Here is a 15,546-nt window from a genome sequence, read left to right on the forward strand (position 1 = left end):
CCGCGGTGGCTTCTCTTGTTGTGGAGCACGGGCCCTAGGCTCGTGGCTTCAGTAGTTGAGGCACTCAGGCTTAGCTGCCCCAAGGCATGTGGGATCCTCCAGAATCAGGGATCGAACCCATGTCTTCTGCAACGGAGCAGCTCCCAGGGAAGCCCAGAAATTATTCTTGACATGTAGATCTCCAGCTTTTTATACATGCCCGGCTCTTCTCTTGGACAGTTGAGCACAGAGTCCCTTGACTTAAACCTAAGGGTGTTCAATCAGAAGCAAAGATGGGTTTCCTTCGGCATGCCTAATGTGCTGTGTCGCTTGTCTCAGTGTATTTAAATGCAAACAGCCAGCTTCTGTAGTTTATAAAGTGTGAGCCAAGTGTCATTTCTTATTTTAAAATGGCACCAGCAGGCCAAGTGGAACTGTGAACTGTGGAGGCACCGCATGAAGGAGTTCTGAGAGGCGTTGCTGGCTGACGTGGGAAACCCAAACTGTATGTGTGTGTGGAGTTTATCACTAAAAAAGTATGAAAGTTCAGGGGGTGAGAAGTTGAACTGCCCTGTACTTTGTGGTTTGAGGTCATCCTATCTCTCTCTGAAGTCCTTTATCTTTGGGCAAGTCACGCAGTGTCTCTGGACTAAAAATGAAGGGCCTGGAGCTGATGACCCTTTTTACTCCAGGCTTCTTCTGTGGGGCCCGGTCTGGATACTTCTTGGTAAATCTTACTTGCATTTCTTTGTATTTTCTTTCCAAGAAGCATTTAAAAACCAAAATGTAGGATTCTTGGGTCAAAGCAAAGTGCACTTATTGTTGGTATGCCTCATTTGTGGCATTTTATCTAGAACCTGAGTGGATGAGGGGATATCAGTGTTTGGAAAGCTATAATGAGTGAATTTTCACCCATTACTTTTGCCATTTTTTTAAAGTCTTTTATTGAATTTGTTACGATATTGCCTGTTTTACGTTTTTTGGCAAAGAGGCCTGTGGGATCTTAGCTCTCAGACCAAAGATGGAACCCACACCCCCTGCATTGGAAGACAAAGTCCCAACCACTGGACCTCCAGGGAAGCCCTGTCACCATTCCTGGTGTCATGATGAATTGAACCAACATCAAGGCTGTTCCATAGTTGCTGTCAGTTGTCTTAAGTGGTCAGCAGTTTTTCTAAAAAAAAATTTCCAACATCTATGGAGTGCAAACTTTCACCCTTAGCTGCTGTGTGTGAGGACTGTTGTGTGTCTGTCTGACTTTCTGCTGTGCTTTATATAAAGCAGACTGTTGCATGTGGTCTTTTTCTTCTTCCTTTATAAAACAGCTTCTATTAAAGTAAGTAAATTAGGCTTTTTTTTTTTTTGGAGGATCTCATAAGTGGATCTATTAAGGGATTGGATTGGATGCAATAAAAGTAATTTGTTAGGTGAACTCTTCAAGTATCACTGGTGGGTTTGGTTTAAGGAAATTCAAAAAAGCTGAGCCATCTCATATCCAAAGGTGATGAATCTTGAATTTTTGTATTTAATCAGAGTACCTCCCGTATTTGCTCTTGGTGTGTGCTGTCTTACGAATGTACATCCTACATAGGCCTGCGTAATACCTTTACAACTTCTCACAAAGACTTTTTAACTGTTGGCACTGCCATTTAAATAGCGGATTTGGGGACCCTTGTTTCCTCCTCTGCTGTCCTGCTTGCTGCTTTCTATTAAATAACGTGTCTGATCTCTCCCCACATCTAAAAGGGCCAGAAAAACAGCAGCTCAGAGGGAACATGTCCTTTCTCTGTTGGGACACTCTGGAGTCTTCCTGTGGTTGCTGCTGCTCAGCCTCCTGAGGTCGAGTGATCTGGACTCTGGAATGGTCTCGGCACATGTGCCGAGCAGGATTTTGCTGCTTGTAGGGGTTTTCCTGTATGTGTTCCTAGCAGGATGTGCTTCCTTTCATACACACCATAGAAGTGCATCTGCTGGAATCTTTAAAACAGATAACTTTTCAATAAACAGGAAAATGTCAAAATTGTGGTCCGTTTTTTATGAGATGGATGGAAGCAGAGAGAATGGAGAAAAAAATGTAGTAACATTTACTCAGGTGTTTGAGTGTGTTTTATTTGGTGCCATTACAGTATTATAAACACCCTGTTTTGTCTACGTTTCCCCTTGTAAACACCCAACACATTTCTTTTATGGCCTTTGAAATAAATTTTCTCTGTTAACTTGACTAGGCATTACTGCAAGAAGCATGCCTTTACACTCTCGACGAGGTCGATGATGATCAGCTGATTGTGAGATGCAAGTTTTCTTCTGAGAATGATTTTTAGCAAACTTCGCTCTGATGCCCATAAAATAGGTCCTTAAAACATGGACCTTATTTTTCACAGTTTGTTCTTGGTTAAAATGTTTACCCAACATGTAAAGAAAATTTTAATAATTTTTTGTTTCCCTAGCTGAACTGTTAAGTATTGTGGGCATTAATAGTCAGCTTGTAGGTTTTCTCTTTTTAGAGTCTTTCTTTGCAGACCAGCTTGCTGTCTGTATTTCTGGCTGTGCTGGTCTCAGTTGCTGCGCTCGGGCTCTCTCTGGTTGCGGGGAGCGGGGGCGCTTTCGGCGGCAGCTCCTGCGCTTCTCTCCGTGGTGGCCTCTCTCGCGGCTCCCAGGCTCTAGCACACTGGGCTTCAGCAGTTGAGGTGCACGGGATTAGTTGCCCCCAGCAGGTGGGCTCTTACCAGAGCAGGAATCAAAAACCCGTGTCCCCAGCATTGGCAGGTGGATTCTTAACCACTGGACCATCAGGGAAGCCCTAGATTTTCTTCGTGAAGCTGAAAACAAGAACATATTATCTAATGATTAGAAATTTGTGCGGGAATGTAAATTGGTGTAATCACTATGGAACATGGTATGGAGGTTCCTCAAAAAGGTAAAAATCGAACTACCATATGATCCAGCAATTCTACTTCTGAGTATTTATCCAGAGGAAACTAAATTATTGTCTTGAAAAGGTATCTGTAACCCCTGTGTTCATTGCAGTATTATTTACAATAGCCAAGATAATGGAAACAACGCAGATGTGTGACAGATAAATGGATGAGAAAGTGTAGTCTTGTGGAATATTATTCAGCCATTAAAAAGAAGGAAATTCTGCCATTTGTGACAAGATGGATGGATCTTGAGGGCATTATTCTAAGTGAAGTAAATCAGACAGAGAAAGACAAATACTGTTTATCACTTACATGCTGAATCTTAAAAACGAAAGCCAACACAAAACCCAAACTCTCTAGGAAAATAGCACATTTGGTGGTTGCCAGAGGTGGTGGGTTAGATGGGTGGGTGAAATGGGTGAAGCGGTCTAAAGATACAAACATCTGGTTATAATATAAATAAGTCCTAATATAGAGCCTGTGGACTATAAAAAGGATAAATGAATTAAAAAGAGGCTTGCCATGATGGCTGCTAAACAGTCAAAGACTTAACTTTTAATCTGCTTGCTTGGCTTTCAATATCATCTAGAAACTTGGGCAGAGGAGATGTGTCTGTGAGAGTGTTTTATAGTTGAACCTGTGCTCTCAGCCTGTTCTTACAGTCTTTGTCTTTCAGAGATTCATCAGTTTTTATTATAATGAAAATCATTCTAGAACAGTCCCAGTCATACTGGAAATTTGGGCAGAATGATCAATTGCTTATTATAAGGCCTTACGTAAGGTTCATAATTCCCAACATTTTGTGAAAATTAAAAACCACATTGCATTTTTTCTATCTAAAATCAGTTTATTTTGAAATTTGTAAACATTGATTTGCTTAATGATTGCTACATTGTCTCCCTCTTTATTACCAGAGGCTCCTTAGTTACTGTGATCATTGGAAAGAAAAGGCCCTATGCAGTTCAAAGAACTTGACTTGAAAGACTAATGGGCAAGCAACCTCTCCAAGATTGAACTTGGATAAGATATTTGAAATTGAATGTATTCTCTCCTTGGACTTTGTGTATTTGTTCAGGATTGTTTCATCTATTCTTTTTAATATAACTGAAAATTAAATTTACTTATAAAATGCCTTCATTTGGGGGATGCTTTAGTTGTGTAATTTGGGATATGATATTTAATAAAAGAACACCTAAGTTTGATGGTATGACACTTTGGAAATTTATAGCTGAACATTTAAAAAATTGGTGAAACACTAATGTGGTTTGATACTACTGGCTTCTTTCTCAAGAAGAGGTTTATTTTTCTGTAGTAAACACCATGCTGAGGTGGGAGAATATAAAATTTTGTAAAGGTTCGTTGATAACTGATGCTAGCTCATTAATGTGAAATCATACTTTTGGCTCATAAATTGGCAGAAAATTGACTTGGTTTTTTTCCCTTGGGGTAGGGAAACCTATTAGCAGGCTCTGAAATAACAGTTGCAGACATTTATCGGACAGTGCTTACTATACTTCAGATTCTATGCTAGGAACATTGCATATTTTTAAAAAACATTTTTATTGAGAGATAATTCACATAGCAGACAGCTCACCCTAAAGTAAACAGTTCAATGGTTTTTAATATATTCACAAATATGTACAAATATGTACAGCTGTCACCACAAATCATAGAATATTTTCATCACTTCAGAAAGAAAGGCTGTACTCTTTAGCTATAACCTCCTGTTCTGTGATACCCTTTCCTCCCCGATGGGTAATCACTAATTTGCTTTCTGTGTCCATGGGTTCGCCTATTCTGGGCCTTTGTGTGAATAGGAATCATAATATATAAGCTTTTGTAATTGGCTTCTTAGCATAATAAGGTTTATTTAAGTTGTAGCATGTATTAGTATTTTTTTAAATTGCCAAATAATATCCCTTTGTGTGGATATATGCCATTTTGTTTGTCCATTCATTCTCCAGTGGGTATATCGAGCATTTGAATTGTTTTCACCCTTTGGCTGTTGTGAATGTGCTGCTCTTAAAATTCTTGTTCAAGTATTTGTCTGACTACATGTTTTTAGTTCTTCGGGGTAACTTCCTAGTTGTGGAATTTCAGGGTCATAGCGTGACTCTGTTGAATCATTTCAGAGCTGCCAGATTGCCCTCCCAAGCAGCTGCGCTGTTTTACATTCCCACTACCTGTGTCTGAGGGTTCAGATTTCTCTGCGTCCTCATTGACACTTATTCTCTGGCCTGATTCTAGCCATCCTGGTGGGCGGAAAGTGGTATTTCAATGTGGTTTTGATTTACATTTCCCCAGTGACCAAAAATATCCAGCATCTTTTTTCCTGTGGTCATGTATGGATGTGAGAGTTGGACTGTGAAGAGGGCTGAGCGCTGAAGAATTGATGTTTTTGAACTGTGGTGTTGGAGAAGACTCTTGAGAATCTCTTGGACTGCAAGGAGATCCAACCCGTCCATTCTGAAGGAGATCAACCCTGGGATTTCTTTGGAAGGAATGATGCTGAAGCTGAGACTCCAGTACTTTGGCCACCTCATGTGAAGAGTTGACTCATTGGAAAAGACCCTGATGCTGGGAGGGATTGGGGGCAGGAGGAGAAGGGGACGACCGAGGATGAGATGGCTAGATGGCATCACGGACTCGATGGACGTGAGTCTGAGTGAACTCCAGGAGATGGTGATGGACAGGGAGGCCTGGCGTGCTGGGATTCATGGGGTCGCAGAGAGTCGGACACGACTGAGCGACTGAACTGAACTTTCTTGTGTTTATTGAACATTTCTTTTTTGGAAAGATCTATTCAAATCCTTTGCTCATTTTGAAATTAGAGTATTTGTCTTTTTTATTACTGAATTGTAGGAACTCTAAACTAGAGACAAGTGCCTTATCAGATATATTATTTCCAAAAATTTTCTCCCATTCTGTGAGTTGTCTTTTAACTTTCTTGATGGTGACTTTGAAGCACAAAGGTTTTTAGTTTCAACGCAGTCCATTTTGTATACTTTTTATTTTTGTTGCTTGTGTTTTTGGTGTCATATCTAAGAATCCTTTGCCAGATCCAAGGTCATGAAGATTTACTTCTGTTTTCTTCTAAGAGTTTAAAAATTTTAGGTCTTAGAGTTATATCTTTGATCTATTTTGAGTTAATTATTTTATATTATGTGAGGTCAGGGTCCAGCCTTTTTTTTTAAATCATGCGTTTATTATGAAAATATAACACATTTACAGAAGACTTGGAAAATACGGAACAAAGTTACATCTAGTTCCGCTTCCAGCTTCTTTTGTGTCTGTTCTGCGGTCTCAGCACCATTTGTTGAAAAAAAGAGGCTTATTCCCCACATTGAATCATGTTGAAATCTGTTGATCAAAGATGTAGAAAGAACTTTCAGTTCTATTCCATTAACTTATATGTCTGTCCTTGTTCTGATTTTGTCAGATACTTTTTCTGTGAGATGGTCATGTGATTTTTGTTTTTTATTTGATTGACACATGTTACATTGATTGATTTTCAGAGGTCACACCAACCTTGCATGGTGGGAAAAGTCCCACTTGGTCACGGTGTAGATTCCTTTTCACATGTTGCTAGATTTGGTCTGCTAGTATTCTGTTGAGGATTTTTGCATCCATATTTATAAAAGATATTAGTCTAGTTTTCTTGGGATGTCTTTGTCTGATTTTGGTATCAGAGTAATACTGGCCTCATAAAGTTAGTTTGGACGTAATTGGTGAAGAACTGGTATTGATTCTCTAACATTTGACAGACTTTGCAGTGAAGTCATCTGGACTCAGTGTGTCAAATACCGTTTTTAATTCTTATTATGAGGTATCATCTCTTTCATAGATGAGGAAACTGAGGCTCAGAAAGGTCAGTGGCAGAAGTGGAACATGAATCTGGGTTACCTTGTGTCGAGGACCAGGATGGTGAAGATAGCCGGTCTACTGTGTGCTTGCCTCTGACTGTATAGGGCGCTCCTGCTGCAGTCCCGGTAGCAGGGGCTCGGTTATGGTCACGTCACCTTTGTGTGTACTGTGCCCGTTTCCAGGCAGAGACTCTGACCCTGCAGGAGGTTATGACTTGCCCTGCTGAACCCCGACCAGGAGGTAAACGGCATGCTCCGCACTCACAAGGCTGCCTGACTCGCGAGTCCGCCCCTTTCCCTGCTCCTCTCTGTTGTGTGCAGTGTGAGCAGCCGTGCCACATGTGGGCAGCTGAGCCCAGATGAGGTTCGGCCTCGGGTGTGGATGGCCTGACCCCGACAGCGCAGCACGGCCAAAGCCCTGGCCTCCCCCTCTCTGCTCTGTCGCTAACACTCTGCTCCATGGTTGTAGCAAAAGAACCTCTCACTCTGACTTCCTGTACTTGGGATGGACATTTGTGTAACATATGTCACTCTGTGTAATACAGAAGTGACTTTTAAAGGTATTTTAGTATGTCAGACACCCAGCAGCTTTGTGAGATGTTTTCCAGTGAAGACATTCAAAGCATATTTATATTAATATTCATATTGTTGGTGAGATTAGATGGTATCCTGGCCTGTTTGAGTGAAGAGGAAAAATGTCTCCATTTTTCAAGTTAGAGGGCTTCCTCATGTGTCTGTTCACGCTGACTGCTGGCAGCCTGAAAAGCTGACCCAGTGCCTGCGTGGTTGGAGGGGCTGGGTGGGTGGAGGACTTCCCAGAGGGTGGTGAGAGCTGATCTGGGGGGCAGGCGAGCGCCGTCTCGGCCTGGCAGCCAGTGTTCCTGGACCTGCTGGGACACCGGGGCTGGAGGCTCCCCTGTGCAGCCCCAGGCTGTCTGGGTGGCACTTGCTGGCCCCTCTGCTCACTTGTGCTGTGCTGTCCTGTCCGGGGCCCCCGTGTGGCTTCTGGGGCGGGTGAGGGCAGCGCCTGGCTGTGCCACATGGGAGGAGCAGAGCTGGGTGTCTGGCTGCTCCTAACTAGGCTGTTGGTCAGTTTTCCCTGCAGCCCCCCTCCGGCCCCCAACGCGTTTCCCTTCTGAGCCCTGGGCCTGGCGTCCTTCTGTGAGCTGCTCCTCCGAGACCTCCGCTGCGGGGAGAGCACTCACTTCTGCCAGCTCCACGGGCTCGACAGCATTCCTTTTGCACAGGCTCGTGGTCCCGTTTGCTCTCTGTAGGCTCCTTTCCAGTGTCTGCTTCTCTTTTGGCGTTTATACCTGTGTTTATTCCTTTACTGTCATTTTATTAGGATTTCGGGAAGGAGTGGAGAGAAATGCCATTCATGAATTTCTTTTGTAAATTACCTTGTCCTGTAGTTCACGTGATTTTCCTTTGGGATTTTCATGTTTGAAATCTGTAAAATCGTTACTTAAGCGGGATCAACTCTTTGGCACACAGCGCAGGTCTCCCTTCCTCTGCGTTAACTGCACTTCTGAAACGCCTGCTGGACGGCCATGGCGGGGGTTCTGGCTTCTGCGGCTTGTGGAGGTGGTCGGGGAGGGAAGCGGACCCTGAGACAGGCTGACTGTATGTCGGTTTTTGTATGGATGTGCTTTTCTTTAGGTTTCACCACCTTGTGGAAGCTGTCTTGTCTTCTCCAGCTTGAGATGAATTCATTCTGTTGCATGGATGGAGGGCCCTGGCCAAGTGGGAGGAAATAATTTACCGTCTCCTCACCGAGGGCTTTCGGCATCTGCTCTTCCTGGTCAGCTGGGAAGGTCTGGCAGCAGCTGCTCTGAGGAACACGGGTGCTCAGCAGCCTGCCAAGGCTTTGTTGCCTCAGCCCAGCCACATGCCCTGGGCTTCTGCACTTAGCAGTGGGCCCAGAGCCATGAGGAAGGGAATTCAAGGGTGGGGGCTGGTGGTAATTAGCGGCCGCCCCACATGTGTCCCATTTGGCACGCGTGGACAGGCATTATTTGCCCTCTTCTGTCCTTGGGGACAGGGGGACCAGTGTTCAGCTGAGTTGTGAAGGTTTGCCTGTGTTCCATCGTCACTTGCGTTTTCCGGGGGCTCCTTCCTCCCTGGCCAGCACGAATGGAATGTCCTGTGTTAACGGACAGGAAAACGACACTGCGGTGCAGCCCAGGAGGCCTCAGTCAGGCGGGGCCTGCTGCTCCTCAAGCCTGACCGCTTTCAGGGTTGGACAACCCAGTGGAATTTGGGGTCTGAAATGACCCCTGAGGAAGCCCGGGAACACCGGCTTGGTGTCCCTTCCTGTCCCCAGGTCCTCTGGGCTCCTTGGGAATTCGCTGTGCTGAGTGGTCAGCTCTGACATACTGGTTTCCTTTCCCCTCCCTGAGTTTTTCTTTCCCTCTGCTCACAGCTGCTGGCACGATGACCCCAGGCCTTTCTCCATCATGGCAGCTTCGTAGCCTGGCCCCTTTCTGCCTAATCAATCTGGTGTGCTAGCGGCACCCCTCTTGTCATCCAATTCATCTCCACTTTTCATGAAAGCTTTTGCCTTGCTTTTTCTCTTCCTCAACCTGGTTTTGGCCCCATGATAGCGCAAGTAGTCAGACTCCAGGTAACAGCACCAGAGATGTGGTTCTTAGTTGCTCTGATTGTTCTGCTTGTGTTGGAAGCCTCTTGAAGGCAAGGGCGGTTTATTTGTGAATTCTCCACTGCTCGTAGCTGGTCTTGTGGAAACATTCGTGAGCAGACACTGTTCTCAGATGGCAGAGTGCTGATGTCTGGGGAAAATGCTTAAAAATGGAAAAATTACCTTGGCAGACTGAGGAAAAAGCCACAGTATCATAATTTGGGGGAGGAAGGGATTCCTCAGCTTCAAATCAACCCAATGACTTCACTTTGGAGCTTCCCTTATCTATAAAGGGGTGGGGATCATAGTGGATTGTCTTTCCAGTCCCACCCAGCCCTGAGAGGCTAATTTCCTTCATTCTTTACCTTGATCTTTCTCTTAAAATTAAAACTAATGAGCTGTTTCTGGATCTCGAATTTGGAATTTTTCATTTCTTTGTAATTTTTTCCCTGACGCATTTTGCAAGTTTTCTCTGAGTACGTGCTGCTAAAGGAAATTTGGGTTTGCCATTTGGCCACCATTTAGGAGAGCAGACAAAATGCTATACTGTTCTGTTTTTTTTTTTTTTTTTTCTCCTGACTTGGAGCTCTTCATTTCTAAAAGTAAATTTTCTCTCAGGGGCATGATTTTAACTTACTTTTTGTCCTCCCACAGACACGATGAGGCGAGTGGTACGACAGAGCAAGTTTCGGCATGTATTTGGACAAGCAGTGAAAAATGACCAGTGTTATGATGACATCCGGGTTTCTCGAGTGACCTGGGACAGTTCCTTTTGCGCTGTCAATCCCAGATTCGTTGCCATAATCATAGAAGCGAGTGGGGGAGGAGCGTTCCTTGTACTCCCTTTGCACAAGGTAAGTCATCTGACTTTCCATCCTGTGAGATGACACCCTCCAGTAACCTCTGTTTAGCCTGTAATGGATTGATTTTGGAGACAGATAGTTCACTAAGCATTGTGTGATTTCTGGGACCATTAGACTCTGATGTGGTTGAGGTTAAGTTCCACACGCTTTACTAGCCACATCAGTTTTTCTCTGACAGAGAATCATTAAACAGAATGGTGAACTCTGTTCTGGACGTGCTCTCTATGGACAGGAAAGATTCTTACGGTGATGCTGTGAGTGTGGAGAGGCACAGGGACTTAATGATTTGGTTAGTAATCATCCGCTTGCCTTAAAAGATTCCCAAAGTGCAACTTTAAAAGCAGTAATGTTTTTAAATGGGCAGAAATTGTAAAAGATATATAAGAAACTCGTGTGTATGTGTGTATGTGTGAGTGATCATGAGGACTGAGACTTCTTGGTTTTGTTTTGTTTTTGAATGGTAAGTGCGATGAGAGCCCGAGAAAATGTCCACAGACAATGCAAATTGCAAGTCTGTGCAGGAGTAAGTTTCAGCATAGGATCTAAACAGCGTTCACAAGTGGTAGAAATAAAGGCTCTCTACTGAAAGTGGTTCCATGTGATTTTCAGCCTTGCTGGGCTTCCTAGTTCTCCCTTCTGACTTCATCCTTCCAGAGAACCCTCTCCAATATGTGGGAGCAGATAGGCGGTTTGTAACTTTCTGACCGTTCTTGAAAATTGTAGATGAGGTCTGTGCGAGCTTTAACAGGAAATCCCAGAATTGCAAATAATGGGGGGGGGGGGGTGCACAGGCGGGAAACACTGAAGGGAGAGCCTGGAAAGAGTCATTTTCTGATTAGCTTTTGGGAGGAAAATAGGTTTGGTGAGTCCTGAGCCCTCATGATAAGGACGCAGCGGCTGGGTCACGTCACAGCTGTTTCCACTCTGCTGGGAACAGTGGGTCTCCCTGAGCCCGAGCCATGCCCGTTAGGGGCGTGTCTCCTCATGATGGGCCGTGTGATTCTGAAATGGTTACAGTCCGTAAATTTCTGTCAAAGTTTGTTTCCCATTGTATTTTGGTGTTTTTTTCTTAGGAAGACTTTTGCTGGGAAAGCTTCCAGTTTTTTTTGACTTTTCATTCTCTCAGATGCTCGTGACTAAACTTGTTTTATTTTAGCATCTGATCTGCACCTCGGTGACTGGATTGATGTGGTATTATACAACAGAACCATCTCACTACAGAAACAGGACATGGATGCCTTTGGGGAACAAATCTGATATATGTCTCCAAATGTACTTTCTTATTGGCAAAGTTGTCTATCATTTTTTAAAGAAGACTCTTTTCGTTAAATTGAAATTAAATTTTGTACTCAGATACTTTCACTTTTGTGGAGAAAACGTCTGCTTTGGTGGTGAATAATTCATTCATTTCAGTTCAGCCGCTCAGTCGTGTCTACCTCTTTGCGACCCCATCGACTGCAGCACGTCAGGCTTCCCAGTCCATCACCAACTCCCAGAGCTTGCTCAAGCTTGTATCCATTGAAGTCGGTGATGCCATCCGACCATCTCATCCTCTGTCATCCCCTTCTCCTTCTGCCTTCAATCTTTCCCAGCAGAATAATACAGTACACTGTTACAACTGTACTTACCTGATTTTGGAGTGGGATTTGGAATCTGATGCCAGTAGTGCATTTGATTGCCACGACTTTTTAGTTGATTTGTCTACCAAGAGCAAGGAGCACTTGAAAACTTGACTTTCAGTGGTGTCTTAATGGTGGCTAGCTAAGAAGACACCTCAGCTTGTTAACCAAGATCAGGCTCTGAGGCACCGCGATCTATTTTGAGTTCAAGAGGATAAATTTAAGACTTTGGTTTTTTTTTTTTGCTTCAAAGAAATGGAACAAGCCAATTAAGAAACCCAAAATCAACTTCCAAGTGGCTAATCTTCCCCTGAGTTCAGACAGTTCTCTTCAAGTCCCACATCCACAGAAGGCTTTGTGAGTCCACCTTAGCTTTCACCAACCATGGGAAGCTTAGGGTTCTGCTTATACCATGTAAGGGAGACTCGTGTGCAGGTCCAAAGCCAGCTGGATCCGGTGCTTTGGTTTTTAACATGAAGTGGTCAATAAGTAGATTTTACCATTTTGTTCTTTAAGCAACTGTATAGGAATTAGGATAGAATAAGTTGCTTCAGAAATTATCATGTTTGAGCAAAGTGGTGGTTTTGGAGGCGCCTCCAGGGCCTGTCTTTTCCAGGCTTGTAATAGCATTCTGTGTGGCTTTGGTCCTTAAATATTAATTTGTGTTGGAGGAGGTGACATTGGCATGAACTGAGCCCAGTGACACCCATTGGAAATAAAGCCAGTACTTGGGGCTATCACATTTTATAATCAGTGGGTTCACACATACTCTGGGGTTTTTGTGTATTAAAGCGTGTGTGTTGCGCCCTTAGGATCAGCGTGGTGTTGAGGAAGGAACACGGGCCCAGGAGGCAGGAGCCGGGCGCTCAGTGCTGGCTCGGTCACTGACTTCTGGTGGGGCCTGGATTCCTCACTCTGTCCTTCTCTCCCGTTTCTCTGTCTGGAACGTGAAAGGCTCTGTATTATATGAAAGCGCCTTTCTGCTTTGGGAGTTCCAGATGATCTCGGAAGTATTTCCTGTCTCCCGTGGCACTCAGTGTTAATATGCTTTCTCATTTTGCTACCCAGAAGTCAGCAAGGGAAATGCTGTTGTTCCTTTTTTCCCTCCTTAGTGCCAACACGTAACTTTGCGAAGTAGGTGCCTGTTTACTCCTGGTTGCTTTTCCACCAAAGGCAAGGCTGAGCCAAGCAAAGAAAAGTAATCCTTGGCCCCTGTAGACAGTCCTGTGTCTCAGGAGCTCTTGAAAGGCTCTGCTAGGATGGCAGGGCCTAGCCCAGAGCCCTGGAGTGTCAGGTAACACTCCCCTTTCTTTTCTTCCTAAGACCCTGTCCCTTAACTACTTACTACCTGTGCTTTCAGAAAATAGAACTCTGCTCCACATTGTCAGGAAACCTACATTTCTGCAGGCTCTGTAGGGCCAACTGCCCCCGGATATCTGTTTCCTTTTAATTTTGGTTTAATAGTATATATTTGAATGAGGATCATAAGTTTTACGTTTTCACAGTGATGGTTCATTGTTGGATGTGCACAGTTGGTTAGGTGTGCATGTGATCAGTTGGTCTGATCATCTGTAATCTCTGTCCTCCAGGAGTGCTGTGTCTACCTTTTGTTGTGGTCAGTTTCCTGCCACCCTCCCCCCACTCCTCTGGAGACTGCTGGTGCTGAGATGTTTGTCTCCCCTTTAGAAGGGCAGCCTTGAAGGAGGAAAACACTCAGGAGCCTGAGTGCATGTTGAACCCTTGATCCTGAACAGGATTCTGCCCTGGAAAAGAGGTCCTGCGACTTCAGTGTCTTGGCAACTTTGAAACAGTTTTATAATGAGGTGCTGCTTTTGTTTAAAGGGAAGGGAAAACCAAATTCCCACATGTAATATGAAGCGATGCTTGAAATGAAGATTGCAGGAAATGATGCTCTGGGTGTGTGTTAGACTCCTGTATGTGAGGATGGCAGTCTAGGATTTCTGTAAACATGAACCTAAGGAGATGCGTATGCTTTTAAATAACTGTCTCAGAGATTTCTGGTAATGTGTGTTGCCCCTTGCTCCCCACCCGCCTCGTCCTCTCCCCATGACCTCTGCCGCTGCAGTTTTTACCCCTGGTTATAGTCAGCCAGGCTGGTTTTGGCAGTGTTTTGGGGGTTTTCTGTCCATATTAATATTGAATATGTGTGTATTGATCTTAAGATGTATTGTGACTCTTTCTGAAAGTCTCCCCATTTTAAAACATGGTCCCTGTGAGTTTCTCTTCAAAGTTAGTGTCAGCAGTACACTAACTGGTGTACTGGCACTTATTGTAGCCTCATGAGGCTTGTGGTTAGAGTCTAGGAGAATCATGGTCTCTGTCTTCCAGGACTTTAAAAATGGAAAGAGTATTAGAGACAAATACATTGATGTGTACACAGCAAGAGGTAAGCTTAGGAATGAATATGTTTATTTAAGTGTATTGGTTTATGAGGTTTTTATCCAGAAGATTTTATAGGATTTTAAGGGGTCACTCACTGCCGGGGGAATGTGGAAAGTACTGAGCCCTGAGGTGGGGCAATTTAGATTAGCACACGTGATTCAGGGTTTCTTCCTAATGGTTCCATCAAGCTGCGGCATGCTGTCCTGTCATGACTTCTCAAGGTGTGGCCTAGTACATGTTCTTGTTCTTTGGTCTTTCAGAGGATGAATAATAGCATTCTTGCCGAACAGAAGTTGGCTCTGTGGTTTTGGCCGTGGAGGTTTTTTCCCCACAACTGCACAAGCTGCCATGTCAGAAGCATAAAAGTCTGGCCCGCTGTGCGCTCTACCACGTGGGCCTGAGCAAGCCTTCCTGAGTGTGGGAGCCACACTCAGGACGTGGGACGGAGGCATTGCCTTCCCTCTTGTGAGCCACTGTGGCTTACATGAGCACGGCAGTGTTTGTGGGTAGGTGTGTGCATGCACGTGTATACACACACACACACTAAAGCTGCCAATCACAGAGAACCTGGAAATCCTAACCTAAACAGGGGTTGAGGAAGTTGGTTAGACTTCTTTGCTCGCGATCTCTTATCCACTTGGGTGTAGGATGCAAAGTGGAGGGCTCCTGTCTTCCTTCCTCCCTGGACGGTTCTTACTTGGGAGGATTGACATGATTGCTGATTTCTTCTTCCCAGCAATTGCCTTGGAGAGCAGGTGTGCTCTTGGCCATGCCAGGGTGGATGTGGCTCAGTCTTTGCTAACCTTCTGGGCCTCTGTCTCCTTTCTCCTCTTGCTCCTCTGGTGTAGCTGTGTGCTGCCTTCTTATACATCGGTATGTTTCTCCCATATATTTTGTGGGAATCTTTGGGATCTTGCTTTATTTATGTCCGTGAACTATCTTTCCAACTCATTTGTAGCCCTTTACAACTAGAGTTTTGTGAAAGAATTCGGCCCTACAGAAATCATCTCAGTGAATATATTCTTAGTTATCTCAAGGAACGGACATTGCTAAGCCTTGTAGATGCATAGGAAAGAAATTAATCCACTACATAAGTAGCTGCCTTAGGGCGTTAGGACTTAATTCTTCCATGAACTCAGATTGGCAAGGGCTGCTTTAGAGTGCTTTTCTGTCATATTTGTTGAAGAAGAAATTTGTTGAGGAAGAAATCTTGATTCATTGTAGTCAGTATTCTAAGTGCTGCTGCTTGACATTTAGTATCCA

The 15,546-nt window shown here is 44.2% G+C and overlaps 1 protein-coding gene across 1 annotated transcript in view; it reads left to right on the plus strand.

The window, feature by feature from the left end:
- CORO1C (coronin 1C) overlaps positions 1-15,546 on the plus strand; it is a 78,533-nt gene that overhangs the window by 17,084 nt on the left and 45,903 nt on the right. Inside the window, exon 2 of the mRNA XM_068990094.1 lies at positions 10,053-10,252. Coding sequence (XP_068846195.1) covers positions 10,058-10,252 — 195 coding nt within the window. The 5' untranslated portion in view covers positions 10,053-10,057. The remainder of the gene's footprint in view (positions 1-10,052; positions 10,253-15,546) is intronic.

Source organism: Capricornis sumatraensis, chromosome 17, assembly GCF_032405125.1.
Source record: "Capricornis sumatraensis isolate serow.1 chromosome 17, serow.2, whole genome shotgun sequence".
NCBI lineage: Eukaryota > Metazoa > Chordata > Mammalia > Artiodactyla > Bovidae > Capricornis > Capricornis sumatraensis.